The sequence below is a fragment of the Pagrus major genome, chromosome 22, assembly GCF_040436345.1.
Source record: "Pagrus major chromosome 22, Pma_NU_1.0".
Taxonomy (NCBI): domain Eukaryota; kingdom Metazoa; phylum Chordata; class Actinopteri; order Spariformes; family Sparidae; genus Pagrus; species Pagrus major.
Genome location: NC_133236.1, coordinates 13,346,525 through 13,368,108, shown reverse-complemented (window position 1 = coordinate 13,368,108; position 21,584 = coordinate 13,346,525). Strand labels below are relative to the sequence as shown.

Sequence of the window (21,584 nt, the reverse complement as noted above, 5' to 3'; positions counted from 1 at the left end):
CAAGAGGCTGATCGTCTCAAAGTGGGAGGCATGATTGGACGATCTCATTCACATTTAAAGGAGGTGTTTATCTGCGCAGACCTGCTGAAGATTGTTTTTCTTGGAACAAACCCAAACTATTTGAATGGCTTTGGCTTGCTGCTGTGGCCACGTGTACGTCAAATGCACACAGTGTTGCTGTCCCACTTATTTTGTGCTACTGTGAGGCTTTGTTCTGCACGTCTTGTTTTCTTCTTGTAAATCAAAGACAAATACTTGACTCACTTGAAAGCCAAGGTCACACTTACTTCGCTTCTACGCACTGTTATTTTCTCAGTGAATTTATGCTTGGACTTTGAAACAACAGAAGATATTGTAATGCAGTTAGGGGTGCAACGATCAGTTGATTGATTGATAAGTCAGTCTTAAGAAATTTAATTGGCCACTAGAAAACTGATGGTTCAGTCATTTTTCAAGCAAAAATGACACTTTCTGGTTCCAGCTTCTCTGATCTAAGGATTTGCTGCTTTTCTTAGTAGTTGAAGCAATTTGAAGATGTCACTTTGGGCTCTGGGAAACTGTGATGAGCATTTTTAACAATTTCATGTGACATTTTATAGATGAAAACTGGTTTGTATAGCATGTTGTTTGGCAACATCTGAAAGCAAAAGTGATTATAGCCTTTTGGAAAGGCCCGTTGCGTCAATTTCTCCCTGTGGTATATTGAATATCGAAATTTGCTTTCTGACAGTCAAAATTTAGCTAGCAAGGATAAGTCATGTGGATAAAATCTTCTGAAATGGGGCTCATTGGCTTATTGTCTCTATAGATTTACAACTCTTTATTATTTGGATGTCCAAAATTACTTAAAGTCACAGCAAGCAATTCAGGACAATGACAGTTGATTGTTGTGTCTTATTCCCTGGTCGTTGGAAACCAATGCTTTGGATTGGTGGCAAGCCCGATTCCAACCTAAAGTGTTATTTGACAACCTGGGAATAAGACTCAACGATCAACTATCTTACTTTAAGGGTAGACCGATTATTGGTGCCACTCAGGTAAAGTACCTCACAACAGTACCTTACTTGAGTTAATTGTACTTTATTTCATCACTGGCTGCTCGAAATTTTGACACAAAGATTTTCATTTTTACTGCAAATGAATATCGGTCCTAAATATCAGTCTTCAGTCTCCTTGATTTCTAATAATCATCTCTTCAGCGCAGCTCTTCATAATGCTGATCTATTTGGGATTCCTGTTCATATGTATTCTAGTATTTAATCTATATTCTGTGAAAACATTGAAAAAGACCCCCATCACAAATTAGTTTTACACTCATTTATGTAGGTTTCACCTGACAATGTTGTTTCTATTTATCTATCATACAAACACTTGCAGTTGAAGCTGATGCTGAGCTACATGTGAGGGGGGGGGGAAAGTTATTTTGGATGCACACACACTCACACAAAAAAAAAGCTAACGCAGGCTGCCATGGTTAGCCTCACCTGATGCGGAGCTTGTCAGGGCTGTTGCTAGGAGACGGCTACATAGGCCTCTAGTAAACAATTATCTTCCCTCTCTGCGGCTCCCTCCCCCATCCTTCCTCCTGTGGTCCCAGGGCTGCTGCGTTGGAAAGCCACTTACACGAGTCTCACCTGTGATTCAGCTCGGCTCTGTATTGATCGGGCAATTACCCAGGCAGGCAGAAATGACAGCCTTTTTCTAAAAGGAGGTGCTTAGGGTCTGATATTTGGATTTCAAGGTTGTAATTGCACACGTACATGTCGTCTTTGTATGTGCTGCAAAGAGGGTTTGCTGTGTAATAACTTCCAGCTTTCATTAGCTTATTTCTAACAGCAGACCGTTGAGGGGCAAGCACAATTCTGCGAGGAAGCTTTAACCTCATCCCTAATGGTCCCTTTACGACGTGTTTACTGTGTGAATTCATGTTCCTGATTTGTGACTAACTGGATGATTTTAATGTCTAGCCTGCTCGTAATGCTTGAATCACAAAGCAGATGCTTTAGTCACAAAGACTGCATGAAATCTTCCTGCACTGTTCCAACAGCACACTTCTGTTCATGATTGTATTACCTCCACCAAGAAGGTTATGTGTTTGCCTATTGGTTGGCTTGTCAGCAGGATAACACAAAAAATACTGAAAGGATTTCCATGAAACCTCGATGGAGGAGGGGTCTTGGCCCATAATAGACCCCATTAACTGTTGGTGTTGATCTGGATAAAGCAACGGAGCCATAGACTTTCTCCAAAATTGCAGCGTATTCCCCGCAATGCTAAGAGTAATGCATCTTATTCAACCTAACACAATTCGTAAAACATGTCGTCCTAAACTGACATTTATTTTGTGTAAATCTCATAGAAGGTCAGAGAATTAGCATGCAAAGTTGGAGCAGAGAAAACATTCAGGTGCTCTTTGCTGCAAAAATCAACAACTACAAGCCTTCTCACTGCTCCACCTTCATTATCATTTTAGCCCCACGCTCTGATTTCTTCCCAGCGAGGCCTTCCCCCTCAGACACTGCACATTCTGTGTCTCAGAAATCTTACGTACTGTTGCCTGTCGTCAGAGTTTACAAGTCTGACAGACATCTGTGTTGTTGCGTTGGCTGCTCATCAACAAAGATGCAGTGTAGTAGTGGCTGTGTGATCTGGACAGCTGCCCTGTGGAAACTCGTGTGCGCTGAACTCCATCTGACTCTGACAACATTCTTAATATTAAATGGATCGGTGTTGTGGTGTAAGGGGGCAGGCGGCGGGGATTTCCTCTGAGAACACTTTGTTTTTGTTCATAAGGTACACAGTGTACAAGTGAATTTGTTTAGGGTCCGGTAATTAAAAGGTAGTTTTCTTACCTCAGGGACATGATGATGTTTTAACGTGTGTTTTGCTCTTTAATGTACAACTTTGGATCAACAAGGATCTGGTAAATAGGTCTGTAATCAGCTGGAAGTTTCTCATTATTTTCTCAAAGTATTTTGAACGTCAGCTATCAATAAAGCATAGCCTCATTTTAAATCCTTTTTAACTTTTGCCCTTGTTCAGATTATTTGAACTTTGTTTGATGGCGTACGTGTTCGCTGTTTCAGTGACTTTCTACTAATTTTGGACATATTTCTGCCTGTGCCAAAATGCGCCAGTTTCCCTCTGGTCCTGTCCTCCTTACCTAGTTTACTTGCAAAGCTGCCAGTCCAAACTTTATCTACAAGTTCAGTTATTTCAACAGCTGTCCTACAAAGTAGGGTCGGGACTATAGATGATGCCATCCTGCATCGCCGATGGCTGGCAGTCATCGATCATCGTAACATTGTAATTTAAAAGGCGCCCCACCAGAGAGCACAAAAAAGTAGTGTGTCCCCTCAGAGTTGCCGTAAGACAGGAGTTATTGGTGTTTGTCTCTGCTAAATGCACTAAAGTTGTGTCTCCACGTCCTGTTTTTTATGTTCTAATTAAACCTACCCTGTTTGGCGAACCCAAGACGCTTCATTACGTTGATGGCAGCGGTGTTACTTCTGCAGGTCGCTGTTATTGTGCTTCTTTCAGTCATGCCTTTTGTTATTTGCATTTTCTAAGCTTAGTTCCTCAGTATAGCTAGCAAGCTAACTTTGTCTGAAGCTTCTGTGGCTGAACACAGCTACCCGGCACAGGGATGTATATCAAATGCTTGCCAGGAAGGGATGTGAGAGTTGATCTGACTCCCCTTGCTCATGACAGAAGACCGTTTCCTTGGCTGGGTGAGATAATTGTTGGCCTCCATCGTGTCTCTTCCCTCTGTTTGCATGCTACCAACTAAGGTATTCAAAAGCAAATTGAAAGAGATGCATCCTGTGGTCGCTGTGTATGAAAATACTTGTATTCCTGTTCAGGTTGATGCCTCACTGCAAACCACAGTTCAAGCAAACCATTGCACTGTGAATGGTCCATCACTACAAGTGGCCTCATTGTTTTTGAATGTGTAAACCAACATTCAAATTGGTTTTGGGCTGTAATGGAAATAGAAATGTTTTGCATCAACAGGATCATGAGGACTTTGTGTTGAGATGATTTGAGTTTTTCGTGATAAATGTACAGTGTGTACCGTTTCCCCCTTCAGTGAGAAAAACAACCTGAAGGTGCGTGTGATCTGTGCCTTTTAAAGAGACAGTACCGCTCCATGTGTTGTGACAGTGCAGGTATTCCTTCGGGTGCATTCATAAGCACGTTGGCGTGAGTAGTGTCTTTTGGGTCTGAACTCGTGACACTTGAGGAAGCTCCACAGTGTCTGAGGCCAAAGTGATCGTGTTGTGTTGGCCAATCAGAGAGTTACTTTACCTTTTAACTGTAACCTAAATTTATCACAATGTTTGTCCTTATACTGCAACGAGACTCTTCCTCATCCCAACATTTTTACAGATTGCACTGCTGTATATTCGGATGGTGAACATCGGTAAATCAGCACGTTAATTGTGACACAGTCATATTAACTTCAGTCTTCTGTTAAAGAAACTGAGAAGACTGGAAGCCTCTACAACTTTATTTCAGTTGTGCATGCTCAAGGCACCAGGCTAACTTTATTAATTCTCTGTCCCAAAACAACCTTTAACCACCCCGAAGTGAATGTTAACGTCCCAAAACTCAAGTTTGCTCATGATAGTATTCATACAAAATACCTTTTGATCCTAAATGCATCCTGGGAAGGCCTCAGATTTTCTACAGTACCTCGGATGACATTGGTCCCGAGCCCTGCGCATGATGGTGTGGGAAATCTGCCAAAGCTTTATTTAACAGTCGCCTATTTAATTTGCGAACAATGCACAAAGTTTTTGCCATCTCTAGTATTTTAACATGATTGTTTGACGAGGGTGGGAAGGTAGACTGAGAAGTTTATTTTGTTTATTTATGTCAATCCTCATTAGCTGCTGAATCGCAACAGCTATTTGCATTCATGTCCAGAAATGAACTCAAACACACTGACAGTAAAAAACATTATACCACCAGCACAATCATATTATATCAGTGACGGTACAACATTCAACACGTACAATGAGGTCCACTTTTCTCAAACCATTTCCTATCTTTGTTTTTGGTGTATGTAAAAAAATGAGTTTTCCATACACAAGAAAGACTGTACATAGTCAGTTTTAGCCTCCAATAAAGGACTCAAACTATTGCATGAGGCGGGCTGCTCAAGTGCTGCTGTCAACACATATTGTTTAACTATGAGGTGCACAACAGATGTGTAGTGATATGTCTGTGCATGAGCATATTTCTGTTGTCGCTCTGCACTGATACACTGTACTGAGCGTGTTGCTGTGACCCTCTGCATGTCCTGCCTCTTGTTAAATGAATGGTCTGCAGGTGCTCGAGGCTCCTCGTGGGGGTAATTAAAGCATGTCATTACATGGGCAGTTAAATTGTCACTGTACTGTTGAACCTGTTTGAAATGATAATGGCGCTCGGCTGGAGGCGGTGCTCTCCAGTCAGGCGCCCTGTTGCTTTGGATCAGGAATCAGCCTGTTAATGTTTCTGAAGCATGTCCATTGACTTCTTCAGGCAAATTAACACCTCAGGAAGTCATTGACGAATATCCACGAGAACCGAGCTCTAACCTGATTGTTTGTCACGTGTTTCTTGGCACACGTGATGATGAAGATACCACATGTCTTCTTGTTTTGATACAAGAGCAATCCTGTCTTTGATAAAGGAATGGAAAAACTGCCTCTGAATCGTTACATTTTCCCGTTTTTAAGCATGCTAGAAATCTACATTTAAAAAGTACAACATGAATCAACTCTGCTTCTGTTTTGGCAGCATCGCCTTCCAATCTCTAACCACTGTGAAGCCTTCAGTTTGTTTTTCAGTAGGTTAATTACTAGCCGTCTACTCTGACATATCTGTGGTTTGCACGTGAAGCCGTTTAGCTCTTCTATGCAAATGTGTGTGTGCTGGTGTTTGTTTTACGTGTTGCATCGTCTTGGATCATGCTGGTTAATTAGCACCAGGAGGGGAGGGGTTTGTTGTATTGGAAGTGCATGGGTAATGACCCTGTTGGCATAGTAGCAGCATGCTCAATGGGCCGTGCGTGTGTGTGCACAGCCGGTACACACCAGCCGGCCAAATGCCTTGCCTTCAGTGCGACATCTCTTGGCACACGACACTGGCAAGCATTGTGTTCGTCGTGTGCCCCCCCCCCAACACCTCTCTACCCAGCAGAGATATGACGGTCTGTAACCTGCTTTCTCAACCACACGTGTAGTTGTAGTAGTGTAAAGGAATATTGTCTTGTAATGCCTTGAGTCATTGGTCAGTGGAGTTTGTCCTGTCTGGTTTCATTAAGGAAGAACACCAAAGCTGATTATATTACAGGTTTGCCTACTTATTCTCTCAGGTTTAAGATGTCAAAATCTGCTTCCTTGCATTGTGTTTTGATTGAGCTTTGATGCTCTGGCCTTTGGTGAAAAAACACTGCTGTAAAAGAGGGGATGAGGTTTAGTTTAGCACATACAGTTACTGCAGACTGTGATGGATTTTTGCTAAGGAAAAACACCACTGGTAGTCCCACTGTAGAGCTAAAAATAGAACTTGACAAGAAATTAATTAATGTCATTCAGTCAAGCAAAAACAGCCAAACAATCAGTGTTTCAAGACTTTTTCAAATGTGAGGAGTCCCTAGTAGGGCTCCAGGGTGCAACTATTTTGGTTGCACGTGCGCCCAAAAATCCCTCAAGCACGACTTATTTCAAGGAGGTCCCATCTCATTATAAACTGAAAATTTGGGGGTTTTGGACTGTTGGTTGGACAAAAACATACATTTGAAGTTGTCCTAATTTTAGCGTTCAATAGAAGAGTAATCTACAGAATGATCGATGAAGTTGGTAAATGCAGGGCCCGTCTTACTGCAAGGGGACTCAAGAGTCTCTGGCAAGTTGATGTGAGGTGTTTTATAAAGGAAACTGAGATTGTATGTAGGGGTGGGCGATTTTAGCCGTCCACAATCCATGTTTCAGACAAATCATAGAGGTCCTGGTATTTGATGTATACTTCTTTAAACTATCTTTATTGCAATGTTGTGTTTAATGAAACAAATGGAGAAATTCATAGACTTTCAATTTAAGATGTTGAGCGTGATGGTGTTCAATAGTTTGTGATGGGTCATCTTTTTGATTCTATCGTGGAACTTTAACTCAAGCCTAAGGATGCAATAATATGAAAAACAAAACAATTTTATGTCAAATGGTATCAAAACATGCTCAAACTACCTTGGCTTTATTCATTCGTCTGGCACAAGTAGAAAAGTGGAATATTAATGAGCAAGACTAAATATCCTTTTATGTTCGACATTTTAATGGTTTGATTCCACATAGTCAAGATTGATTATCTGATTTTGTCTACCAGGAATCATGGGTTTGGTATGGATGTCGAAAAGGGTCAAAAGCCTTCCAACGTCTCTGCCTGCCAACATCATCGCCACATTCGCAAGGATTTTACCACCGGAGGTCTTTGATCCTTGCCTCCGAACAGATTGAGGATGATCAGAAGAAGCTGCTCCCCCGACCCCAAAGTGAAAACCCAAACAAGCTCTAGTCCCAATGAAAAATTGGAGACATTCAGCCTGTTCAGTGTCATGCGTTAATGACCATCAGTATCATTAGGAGTTAATGATACCAAATTATTTCGCTTCCAGTTAGTTTTAATGACTAATTAGAATAAAAGATGCGTCTGAACATTTCAGAGTTGATTAATTTTATGGGCCCATCTTTCATTATAATATTCCTCATATATAGAGATGGCTTTTATCCGTTAATGCCCATTAACAGTGGGCATTCATCCATATTTTTATCAGTAATTCCAAAGATCTGTGTCTGAAGAAGGTAGAAGGTGCATTACATGCTGTTGTGCCCACTGCCCTTCCTATTCAGCAGAGACGATGTAGCTCTATGCCCTTGCTGGAATAGCGTAGACTCAGCCCTAGTAAAACCAAAAGCTGGGATTGACATCACAGATTAATGAAGATTACATGCAGCGATTACTGGCCACGGGATGAATCGTGATGACCTCATGTCCCATCAGAAGGCAATAAATCAGGAGATGTCAGTGGAACTCCCCGTGGAGGAACAGGGGAGGTGGACATTCAGGTCACCTCTCAATGACATGGGAACAGAAATAGCTCAAGGTTACAGAGAGTTTTTATAGGGGAGAACACATCTGTGCTGCATGAAAGGCATAAAAAACAGCTCCTCTCAAAGCTGAATCAGCATTCGAGCTCCCAACTTTCCCCAAGAGGCAGAAATGAGTCAATTAAACCTCCCATCCACAATGCAGACGCACCCCTCCATTGATGCCGAATTGTTGGCAGACTGGGATCTTGCATGGGATTACACACCAGGCCTGGATCTCACATTCTTAGTATTCTTCGAATGCAAACATGCACATCGCCCCACATGCAGAGGGTTGACCTCATCTTTTGAAAAAGAAGCGTGCAGATCCCATGCTTAGTGACCCCAACCTGCCCCGGCTTCCACTTCCCACTGCCACCGCTCTCTGTTCCCTGTCCCTTCTTTATTCCAATGACCACCTCTCATCTGGCGTGGGAAACTACACCTGTGGCTCTCCCCAGACGTCAGCAAAACAGCCTTTTGTGATGACCTGAATGAGTCTACCTGTATTTAGTGAGGTGATGAGTTTTGGTTAATTTTGTGGCATGCCATGCAAAGATGGCACAAACACAGACTCGAATTCATGACACACAAACATCCAATTTTTTTTCCACCATGCCCCCCTTCTTGACTTGAAAACTAGGATTTCTCCAAGTAAATCCTCTAATCCATTAGGGGAAGGGCTGGGTAGGGTTTTGGAGATTTGACTGACAGAGGATTCTTCGCAGTCTCGGATAAAGTATTTCACACTGTCGGATGTAGTTGAAGAGTTAAGGACAAACGTCAGGTAATGAAATTAGGATATTTTCTGCATTGTAGCACAGTTGGATGTAAGATCAGGCAACTTTTTCTGACTTCGCCCGTGCAACTGTCCTGCCCAGGCTCAGTAGCACACATGCTGACACTAATTGTCCCCGTGCTGACTGTGTCTCTTCATGGACAATGGTTTTGATTGGGATGGGGGTGAGTTATGGTGTTGGGACAAGGGTCTTTGTTCAGTAGCCTTTCCCCCTTCCCTCCCCCACTCCTCCCCTTTATCCCCCTGCCCATCCATCTATCTTGTTCCAACCATTTGGGCAGCTGTCACTTAATCCAGCTAATCACAGACTGGGATGGTCTGTGGGAAACCAGGCTAGTCCGTGGCTTTGCTCAACCCAAACATACACTGACTCAGGAAACGTTTACAACATGTAGGCATGTGAACAAGCCTGGATTTTAGATGAACCCAAACGGTGGAGGTCACAATATGGCCGCCTCTTCTTTCTCTGATCCCTGATACCATGGTTTGTCTGCAGCTCTTTGCATAGCCTCACGGTACAAGCATCGTTGCAAGATCTCCTGCCACTAATGCATGCATTGCCACTCATGGCTCCTCTTGTATGCACTGGCATATGCACACACCTACCCACATGCTCAGACTGGGGCAGCTAGCCCACCCTTTTGTGGTGGGGGGAGGGGCAACGGGTGGAAAGGTCAGAAGCCGAGCTACATGTCGTGGGATGATCCACGTTCATGTCAAATAATCCATCTTTGAGGCTGCATCTGTTGTGCGTCTGAGGTTGGACGGGTTGGCAGAGCTTCCGGCAACAGCAGCACGAGCATCGCCCTCCACCAAAACCCCCAGACTCGCTCCTTCCTTACCCCTCTCCTCCCCTACCCCTGCTTAGTTTCGTCCTCTCACGTCTCACTGGTAGCTACAGTCTCACACCGCTGTACCCCCCATGTTCAAAATCCGACCCGAGCCCTTTAGCTCACCCCTATCCTGTCATCTTCCATCCCCTTCTCTTGTCACCCGTGGTCTTCCACAATAACACTCCCCTCCCCTTCCTCCCACCACCACCCACAGCCAGACAAGCCTACTTAATCCCACAGCCCAGCAGCAACCAGCCTACCAGCTTGTTGGTCCCCCAGATCAACAACACAGACTCGACACACACACACACATTTTCCAATCCCCCTCCCTGTGATTTCTCTTTCCCGCTTCATTGAAGCAACCGCAAGTCCCTTGAATACTTGCCTTATTTTTCTTTGGTACCACCCCCCCCTCCAGGCCAACGTCCTATCGGTGACATTACAGTAGAGGTCACAGCAGTCACTCTGTGGCTACTACAACTGTCACTGGTGGTGACGTAATGAGTGTTATTTAGGTCAGCTGGTTGTCTAGCAGTGTGCCCTACAGCACACCAGCTAGATTACTCCTGCGATGCTGGTTAGCTTGGTTAGTTTCCATCTGTGTGTATAAGTGTGTGTCTGTGTGTGTGTATTTGCTCATGTTTACTCAAACCAGTGTCAGCTGTGCAGAGTGCTCACATTTTTGCTACATCATTCCACAGAATTTTACATTTTTTTTTCATACTTTTTAAGAACAATCCCCAAATAAATAGCCATAAAGTATCAATTACATTTTGTCAATTTAGGAGCTTGTGTACTTGGAGTCTAGAGCTGCAACGTTTGATCGATTACTCGATTGAAAGAAATGAAATTGTGAGCTATTTAGATGATCGATGAATCATTTCAGTCACTTTTTCAAACAAATTACAAAAAATTGCATATATGATAGTAAATGAAGAATCTTTTGTTTTTGGACTGTTGGTTGGACAAGAGAAGCAATTTGAAAAAGTCTTGACGATTATTTTTCGCAATATTTTTGGGATTTTATAGACTAAATTTATCAAATAATTGTGAAAATAATCGTTTGTTGCAGCTTGGTTGCAGTGCAGTAGTATTGGGGATCCCAGGTAGAACCAATCAATTGTTAAAATGTTATCATGTAGAAGATGAATCAACCAACTTCAGTCCAAAACCATCTAAATAAGAAAAAAAGAAAAACCAGGAAAAAGTAGCAAAACTGCAAAAAATGTTGTTAATCAACTAATCATTTCAGCACAGGGTAAACCTCTTTACTAAATGCACCACCACTATTACACCGGTCAACTGTAAAGCATAACTTGGAGTAAAACAAGATAATCCCCTTAGCTGCTGATTTACCTCACTGTCTGACAACCAAGGACAAAGCCAGGCAGAGTTCGTCTCGCACAGCTAATATCGGCAAAGTGACCTTCTTAATGGACATCATACCTGCTGAGGCTTTATTTTTCCTGAAAACACGGTTAAGAACCTCAACATTTTTTATTTCGTTTTAATATATTGATCGTGTTACAGGAAAGCTGAGATGGATTAAAATTAGAAGTGAAGGAGGAAAAAAAGGTTCAAGTGGCTTTCATAGGTGGTTTTTCAGAAAAGAAGAGTACTAGCCAGCGGTAAGCAATCCTGTCAGGTGACTACTGTGTGCATGGATCAGATTCACCCAGCTGCTAACAGTCAATGGCTATGATGACTAAACGCATGTCAAAGGTTTATCTTGGGAAATATGCTTATTTGCTTTTGATACCCTGACAAGTTGTGGTTTTAGTCACCATGATGTTGCCGCTTACAGAAGTGAAACCATGTTTCGGTCCTGGCCATGTAGACAGGTTGCTAATGCTAGCTACTAGCCAGCCATCTGCTAACAGACTAGACTGAAGCGTCTAGCGCTGACAGTCCATGGTTGTGTGGAATAACGTGTATTGTTTTGAATATGTATAATGATCACAGCTTTACCAGGTCTTTTATATTTTATAGTCCTATAGTTATAGTTCCTGCATTTTGCATGGAAAAAACATCCAGATTTGATCTTAATGGTGTTATTGCCAGGCCTCAAAACTAGCCAGCAAACCCAAAAATATAACCGTTCGATCTCAGTTACTGACTTATCGTTATTGCTGCAAATCAGCAGTCGTCTCAAAGAGGAATGAAGTACTCTGAAATCATTTGATGTTGTGATTCAGCAAAATGAAAACCTGAACATTGTTGCACTTGTTACCTGTACCTCGACTATCTTTATGCATCTGTGGCCTTTGCCTCAGTTGAACCGTGACGCATCTCGATGCTGTGGCTTCTTGTTGCCAGGATTTCTGTATCACAGCTGCAGAGCTTCACTGATAGGCCAGCAGGAGTACATACAGGTTCATATAATCACACTGCAAACTGAGCCAGAGGGAAAGTTGGTGCTCTTCCCTTGTTTTCCCTCCCTTCTTTTGGCTTCTTCCCACAGTTCTACTCAACGTTTCTTGCTCTTTTATCTCTGAATCATTGGGTTTCATTGGCAGCGTAACGAGAGCGTACCTCCAGGCAGACCCAGGCTGCATATGAGACTCTGTCGTAGCAATGAAATCGATTTTTGCATCGTGTGTGTGTGTGTGTGTGTGAGAGAGAGAGAGCTGATGGTTGTAGAAGAGATGCATGACTGGCTAAAATTATAATCCACATTATAATGAACTCATTGTCATTATCAGTAATGTTTACTTCTCTGTGAATCTGGATTTGGGAACAAAATAACAAAGGCCTGTTAAATGTTCCTTCTTTTACAGCGGAGAGTAGACAAGGCATCATGATTTATTAATGTCATCAGCAACTATTGTTTGAGATTTAGCAAATTGAGTGATAAAACACATTTAACATTCAGAGGATGCCTTTATGTTGTAAATGGTATATATTCTGTTTAATATTTGGGTGAAATGCATAAATTAATGTTTCTGAGTTTCTTATCATGCTCAAATGGCAATGTTGGAATACACGTGAGCTCTGACTGGTTATAGTGGTCGTATCATACCTACCAATGAGCCTGTAGGTCATTTGAGACATTGTTTACTGGAATAGCATTGTTTTTTGATTTCTGTCTGGGGGATTGTGTTTCCTCATGTTGTTGGAAAGTTTTGTGCTGCTTAGTCTTAGCATAACCATTGTCATTCTGCATGTTTGTATTTCTTTAAACCCATCACAATGGTCTTTGGTGGCACATAACCTCGGCATGCAGCGATGGTGCCACTGGAAAATGGAGCCCTGGCATTAAAATGGCTAAGTACTCGCCAAAAAGGTAACAGCTGCTGGCTTGTTTAAGTCCGTACTGTTAGTGGCCAGGTTAGTGTCAGGATGACTTGCTAAAACAGGCTTTGACCCACCTATAGTGCTGCCAGTCTAAGGAGCCGCTTGCTATTTTGTCTGAATTTCGCCTGACTTGTTTCTCTTTTCCTTTCTTTCCAGCGGACGTACACGTTGATCGTAGAGGCCTGGGACTGGGACAACGGCACACGCAACAGTAAGTCTAAACTTCACACACATCTAAATGCTTTGGCTTCTATAAACTGTTGCAGATGAAGATAAATGTTGGCAGTTAAAAAGGATTATCGGTAAAATTTCTACCAGTAAGTCGAAGCATAAAGACTATCCTACCATTATAAGGCTGAGGAGCAGCACCCAAGCTGTTTGGGGCACCAGCTAAGCAGAAGACGTCCTTTTTTTAATAAAATTTTTGGGTGTCATTTATTATCTGCTCTGGCTTTTCCATCTTTTGGTACAGATGTAGTAAATAATAATGGTCGGTTAAAGTCAGCTCTACATCGAGAGGGTTCATGTTCGTATCTTGAAATGCGTTTCGTGAATCCTTGTCTCAAGTCGTAAATGGAAATTTAATTGAATTTCTGTTTCAACACTTTACTTTACACTGTAGCTCCTCAAGATGCTTCATACAGAATATAGTCCTCGGTTCGCCTCCGATACGTTGGCTCTGGCGGTCACTTCTGACCAGCTGTATCCTGTTTCCCTTGGTTATGTCCGCTGGGTGGACTCCTGTACAACCCCTTTTTCCCGTCTGAGCAGTAGCTCAGTCTGGGAGGAAGAGGACCCATTGAGGACCATGTCTGTATGTGTGGACGTGGCTTTGATCTGTGGACACGGTGGCATTTTTCACAAGCATCTAGTACATTTCTGTGCATGCCACTGTGTACATGAATGCAGTTATATATCCATACTGTTCTCCCCCAGTCTAAACTTGCTCCTTTATTTATGTGAGGTCATTACATCCTGTTTTGTCCATAACATCAAACCACTTCCACCCCTGAATGCAGACAATGGAGAAGAAATAGATTTTGACATCACAGCGCTTTGATTAGACTGTGTTTCTGCATGTGGGCCTCCAGTAATTGTGCGCGTTTACAGTAATTAGTCTTGATGTTTCTGATGGATGTGAGGCCTTAATGTTGTTTGAGAAACCGTCTAATTGATTTCCTGCCAGCTACTCGCGCTCAAGTCTCAGCCAAACTGCTTTAAAGCGGCAAAATAGATGTTTCCAGTGAAAGGATGCAAGACATAAGAGACACATTACCGGCACTTCCAGAGATAAGAGCAAGGAAAGCCCTCCGTTTTTGATTTTAAGCCTAAATGTAGAAGAAATTTGATTTAAAAAGAGAAACAGATTTCATTCATTCATTCATTCTTTCTAGGGTCTGTATGAAAGCCACACTGAGGCTGCTGTGTGGTCACAGACATCAGCTGACTTCAACCTTAATGTCATGGGTTCAAGAAACACAAACGTGTGGAACAAGTGCTCCTTTCACCCTCTGTGGAGGATCACAAGGGAGTCTGATCAGAGTGGCAAACCTCTGTGAGGTCACAACGAGTTGCAGCAGAGATCGTAGCCTTTTTCCTGCCAGGTCAAGCTCATGATGTTGATTTTTAGCGCAATATGTAATGTCATTGTACACGCGTCACTCCACTAACATTTCGTCTGTGAAAATCAGAGCTTAATTTTCATGGGTCGTGGTCAAAGATGTGCATGAGAGCACTGGATTACCACTTTTAAACCAAAATTAGTGTATATGCAGATTCTTAAAATGGGGTTAAACCTGCTAAAAACAGGCAGTTTTTTTAGCCCGTCGTATGTTTGTCATCATGAATGTAATGAAAGGTAACAGTGGTTACCTTATTAGATATCTTTTACTTGACTGAATGATGTTCGAGTGCTGCTTGAACAGAGACAGATGAAGTATTAACAAGTCAGTGGCCTGTTTGTTTTTGTGCGTCTACTGTGGTTGAGTAGGCTACGTAGTTACATCGTTTAGTTATTTATCTGCTTTAAGTGTGTTTATTGGTTATTTAGGGCGTTGTAGAGTGTGGTTTAGTAGTATACGTTCAATATGAACCACTCTTTAGTGATTGAGCTGTCACTGGATCGAGCGAGAAGCTTAAACGCCTTCAGACGAGGCTGCAGGTTCGTGTTGTGGCATGTTATGCTCGTCTGCAGTAACATTATCTGTAGACATGGCATTTTATTTCATACTGTAGCAATGTAGACAACAAGCTCACTGATGTGGTTTTTAGTTAGCTATCCAGTAGCACCGAGGACTGGATGTCCACCAGTTTCCTCCAGACAAAACAGGAATCTGAGTGCTCAGTTCATTCCACCTCTCCATGTTTTAAATATTGAACCTGTTGTCAAAAACATACATGGGATTTCTGATTGTGGCCACGATTTTGAAAAGGTCAGTCATCATCTCTTCTTCTTGAGATCTGTTTCATATTGTTCAAGTGACAAACTCAGCAGAGTGCAGGGCAAGAGTGAGGGCAGTAGAAGTGACATACATCGGGGAAGATCTTTTCCTTGTGAACAGAAACTGAGAAACACTTATTTGATTTGAATCCCTTTGAAATCCAGAGATTAACGGGAGAAATTACCAATCAGGAGCACAGCGGGAGAAGGGTTAAAAGCAGGGAGACACTGGCAAAAATCAGAAGTGTTGGAAGACCTGCGCACGTTATGTCTCATGTTATATTTTCACCATTGCCTACATGAACAATTTTGTTATTTGACGGCAGCAGTCAGTTTCAAGAACATGTTTCTTTCCTTGCTTCTGTCCCTGTCGTCTGGTTAACTAGTAAGAGTACTTGACCTTGAGGAGATAAAGTGATTGTGGATTGGCAGAACAATAAAACCTTGAGCTGATCTTCATGTGAGATAAAATGTTGAAATGCATGACGGTGAGTTTCTGCTGGACACTGGAAGTTGTTCTCCGGCCTGAGTCAGCAGCAGCCTCATCATATCTGGTCCTACGTAAGAGCCCATCGTTGTGTTGGTCTGTCACTGAGATTCCTCTCCTCCAGCGTCACGTCGTCCGGTGTGCGTGTCTTCCCTTCCCCCTGTGTCCTCAGGAAAGGCAGCCGGCTGTTTTCCTTGTGTTTATCGAGCAGGAAGTTGAGTGGACTGGGCGGCCGGGCTCAGTGTTTAGACACCGAGGTAGCAGAGCCCGGCTTGGGCCCGGAGCCCATTGTTCTCTATCTGGCAACTACCGGGGGTTATTTCTGTTATTGTTGCTTAATTCTGTCTGACATTGTGTCAGTCCCCAGCAGAGGAAGGTGCGTGTATGTGTGTGTATGTGTGTGTATGTGTGTGTGTGTGTGTGTGTGTGTGTGTGTGTGTGTGTGTGTGTGTGTGTGTGTGTATGTGTGTGTGTGTGTGTGTGTTCCCTGCTTGCTCACTTCAAAATGTCCATGGTGCATTGCAGCCCAGAGCCCCGGAGCAAAGGAAATCACAGACCCCCTATTTCCATAGAGATTGTTTGCCAGCTTCGATCCCACTGCGATAAAGATTGCTTTCTTTCTGGAAGCCGGCGCTGCAGCGAGCCAGACGGAGGCACACAACTTATTTAATGCGAGTGTTTGTGTGCGAGAGGCTAAATGGTCGCAACCTCCCGACATGACAGTGCATGAACAGAGAGCTCAGAGCTCAGCGGTGATGTGTGCCGTCGCCAGAAAATGGATCAATTTGCAGTCAATGAATTTCAATTGCATGCTTAAAATTCAGTGGGTACTTTTCACACACACACACAGGCACGCACACTCACACACACGCTCACACGATGTGATATCAAAGCGTCTGTCTGCTGAATAAGAATGCGCTGCTTTATCTTAAGAAGGAGTGACTTTACATTAGAATAAAGGAGATTCCACATCGGATTTAAGGTAACACATTTTTATCCTCCTTACTAAATGCAGTGGTTTAGTTTGACTGTTTTTCGGGGGGAAGACTGAGAAAACCACAGTTGTTTAGGAAAGAACTCTATGTAGTCCGCTGTTCCATGTCTGTCCTGTCACCAAAAGGACAAAAACTGCGATAGAAATACATTTTCCCCTCAAAATGGACTCACATTTGTCAGATTTCAGGGACTACTTGTACATTTCTGTGGCTGGACCTGATTATTAGACTGTTCAGGTATTTGTTTGAAGGGTACATACAGTTATCAATTTTGGGATTTGGATGAGTCCTTTATGAGTCATTCTCAACCCTCTCTCCTCCCAACCCAAGCTTTCAATATTCGCTGTTGATTACTACCAAAGCTCTGAAGCCCAAGAGGCTAAAAAGGGTATTCAGGACAGCCCTATAAATTATGTACGTGACAGAATATTCACACTCGACTAACTGATTTGTCTTCGTCTGCTTTGTGTTTCAGATGAGGGGGAGCTGCTGATTGAACGCAACGCTCACACCGGTATGATCAACCCCGGTGACCCCTGGCAGACCGTCCTGCACGACGGCCCGGTGGCTCGCCTCATCTACCGCATCCGAGTGCGCTGTGACGAGAACTACTACAGCAGCAAGTGCAACAAGCTGTGCGTTCCTCGTGACGACTACTTCGGCCACTACCGCTGCGAGCCTTCGGGGGCTCAGGTGTGCCTGGACGGCTGGATGGGCAAAGACTGCAGGACAGGTGAGTTGCCAGACTTGGTATCCACAATAACTGTTAAACTTCGTGAAGACAGTTTGATGTTATGTTGTTCATATTGAATCCACCAAGCCGACCAACTGCAGGCATCACAGGAAGACTTTGACCTGACTGTGACCTACTTTTTAGAGCTGCGATGATGAATCGATTAGTAGTGTGCAGAGTGCTCAGATTACTTGCTAAAGGCATGAAGTTTTGTCATTAAATCCTTAAATACACTGCACTAACTTGATTGTCAGACATCTGGAGAACAGGATCTGTAGACCGTGACATCTCTGCAGCACCACAGTACTTCATTATAATGCGTTTGTCACACATTATGTCAATGAAAGCAGCCTGTACTTATTGCAGTTTTGCGTCAATTTCGATTAATTGCGCTGCCCTAATTGTGTCTCTTCTAAAAGTGCACAACAGCATGAGTAACGGTAATGTATCTTTCTTTAAAATTCATCGTCCGAGTGCCATTTTTAAAGCGCCTGGTAGAAATGCACTGCTCTGCCTGCCGATGTTAACATGCAGGAGCGTCGGGTCGTGCTTGTGGGTGGTGTCGGAGAGAGTGGGGGGCCTCAATAAATCACCCAACTGACCTTAGAAGACGAAGGTTGAAAAGAGGAGGGGGAGAGGAGAGGGTCTGGGTTGTTTTTAAGGGGGGGGGGGCGGGGGTGTTGTACATGTAAGCTATAAAGTTGTCCCTTCCTCGCCCCCCTCGCCTGGTCAGGGTGCCATGAATTCTCACGTCTTGTTGGACTTGTTAGAAAGATGGCAAACAAACGAGCTTCTCCTCCTCCCTCCTTTCCGTGTCGTCGCCTCCCTTCTTCTTCTCTCCGGTCCTCCGTCTCAAAGAATAATCTCTTTTTATGGGAAGAAATGTAATGAGACATGTCTCCCAGCGGAGTTCAAATCACACCTTTGAAATTGTTTGTCTCTGTCTTCTTCTTTTTTTTTTCTCAGCAATCTGCAAGCAAGGCTGCAACCTGTTACATGGCAGCTGCCCTGTCCCAGGAGTATGCAAGTAAGATAAGCATGAATATCTTTCATGTACAGAAATGTGCCTGTTCAGATCTTTACTTCTTTTGATGTCCTGCTATTATCCTGAAAGAGATTACATTTCTTACATTTCTTTGACATAATATTAAAGGAATGGTGCACCCAAAAATGAAAATTCAGTCGTTATCTGCTAAACCCCATGCCGATGGAACGGAAGAAATACAACTGTAAAGAAGTATAAAATTTCCCGACAAAATCCAAGTCTCCAGAAGCCCAGAGATTCCCAAAAGACGTTATGTACACCCTGTTTAAAGCTGAATTTTCACTGTAGAAGACTTTTTTTCCCAGTATTTTTTTACGTTTTCAAACAAGTCCCCCTGTACTTCAGGTATTTAGGAGAATGCTGCAGCACTGTTTTGCTGCAAAACTCCAAAAGAGTTTTGTAGACTCTACTTGAACTTTACTTGACTTTCCATTGGCATGGGGGTGAGTAGATAATGACAGCATTTTAGTATTTTGGTGAACTTATCCTTTAACACAGTGAGGTTTTTCATTAAGAAATCATCATTAATGTGGATATAATTACTAAGTGGGTACAGACAACTATTAGAACAGTCTGGTTAAGTTCAGAAGGTGCATCACTTTACTGTAGCGCAGCCTTTAAAACAAGGTAAACACACTTATATCTGATGATTTACAGTAACAACATCCAAAATCGGTATACCGATATATTACCCAGTCCTTCTTCATACTGTACATGCAGTTAGATTTTTTTGGTTTGTAGTAGAAAGGTGGCCTCTGTAACAACTGAGAAGGCAACTGCAGTGATGTTAGACCCCAAAATCAGACCAGCAGTTGAGCTAAATGTGTGAAAGACAAAGGAACGATGGATTTCAGAGGCGCCTTCACTTGTCGTAGCCTGTTGTTTTTTTGTGTCAGCCTTTTTCTTCCCTTGTGGGCATCTCCACCTCGGTTCAGAAGAGAAGGGCAACGCCGCGCCTGCCTCTTTGTATTTTTAGCCACCTGAAATCCTCCGCAGAATACCAAGCGTCTCATCAGCTCTCTGCGGCTCGGACCGAAGAAAAGGGAGTCGTTGGTGTGTGAATTTGACCACTGTAAACGTGCCGGGAATTGTCATATCCCCTCCCCATCCGCATTGCAGTCCTCCTTGAAGGGCAGGGGGCAGGAGAGGAAATGAATATCCCACTGTGTTATGTACATTTCTCAATGTGGAAACGACAGTTAGATAAAGTGACGTAGGATGGCCCCATAGGTCCACATTTCCAGGATGTGCTACATCCCGTCGTCATTTGTAAAACCCCGTCCCTCCCACCTGCCAGATGGAAAGAGACACTTGGCTCGGAGCCGAGGAATAACAGGGGATGACCAGTTTTAGGAAACTGCTTCACATTTTTTTGTGTCTGCCCGGATCAGTGGTCTGCAGACAGACAACCGGGGGGAGCACCTTATTCTTCTGAAATGTCAAGTCGCAGTCAACAGGAAAGGTGACATGAATAGAAGAGCAGCGGTGAAGAATCTTCCTGCAGTGGCATGAATTTAATGAAGCCTCAGGTCACAGAAAGCTGGCATTACAATCCCTCGCCAGCTCCTTTCATTCCCAGTTTTATGGGCTTTGCCCCGCTTGCCACAGGCTTTTAAGAAACACAAAAGCTGGTACGTGCCTGTTGTTACGCTGCTGCATTGAGCCTTTTTATTAGCGCACGTTAGGCTTGTTCTGACACATTTGTCAAAGGCTTGCCGTGTCTTAAGAATCACTTGGGTAAGCAATGTAACACATTTTCCACCTCTCTGAGCGTTTCTCTCTGACATTCCAACATCACGCCTACACCCGTGAGGGCTTTAAGAGTGATCGTGATATCAGTATGGCCAAGATTTAAACCACGGGACGCCTCTTTTGATGCCTTCGAGCTTAAAAAGCAGTCAGCGAGTCACCCTGCCAAAGTTCTGTTAGTGTTGTTGCTGCATTGCTGTCAGACCCTCTGAAGCTAATCATATACAGTGGAAGAAGCATGCCAAGTATTCCCCGATGCCCCTTCAACCCCCCCTTACAGCCTGAGAATGGCAGAGATGTCTGAAGGTCTCTCAGAGAGACAGCGGTGCCGTCTGCAGGAGCCTCAAAATAGCCGTCAATTGACAAGACAGCTGGCTCGACGACACCGCCGCCTCGGAATAGCCGAGCGCTGTCATGAAGCTGCAGGCGTGTGCACACATACACTGCATCGACACGCACACAGACGCACACAAGCGACTGTAGCCACCCTCGTAGCCCTCAGCCCCAGACTCCAACTCGAGGACGGGAGCCGCTGGAAGTATTCTTAACCCTCCTGCCCTGGAATGTCACCCTCAACTAAGATTAGTTGGCTGGAGGCCGTGGGATAGGTTGACGCAAGAGCAGATACAGTATTAGGTGTGTTTCCACTGTTGGGCAGGTTGCATCCGAAGGCTCGCTGCAGCCGCTAACAGACTCTCTCCATCCCTTCTGCATCTTTCAGCAGCTCAGAATGCTGAACCAGGGCCTAATAGATTTCATCAGAAGTTCTTCCTCCCACAGACTTCCTCATAAATGTTGTTTTCTTATTATTTTTAATCGTGCATAAGATAAATTGGATTTGAAGAACTTGGCTTTCTGTGGCAGCTTCTCACTGGACCCAAAAACCCAGGATAGTCATCTCTCAGAAAACTGGATTGTAAGAGAGAGTCAGAAATTAAGTTTTTTTTAAAAATCTGGTTTCTTTGACTTAATTTCATTTGGCTACATCCACAACAGAAGGAGGAAACTGTGCACAACAAAATCAGTATAATCGCTAAGTTTTTCGACTGGTAATACTTACCGATATGATATAAATAA

General features: G+C 43.4%; 1 protein-coding gene across 1 annotated transcript in view; it reads left to right on the top strand.

The window, feature by feature from the left end:
- Positions 1-21,584, top strand: part of jag2b (jagged canonical Notch ligand 2b) — a 51,571-nt gene that overhangs the window by 9,013 nt on the left and 20,974 nt on the right. Inside the window, exons 3-5 of the mRNA XM_073493397.1 lie at positions 13,215-13,269; positions 17,456-17,713; positions 18,680-18,740. Coding sequence (XP_073349498.1) covers positions 13,215-13,269; positions 17,456-17,713; positions 18,680-18,740 — 374 coding nt within the window. The remainder of the gene's footprint in view (positions 1-13,214; positions 13,270-17,455; positions 17,714-18,679; positions 18,741-21,584) is intronic.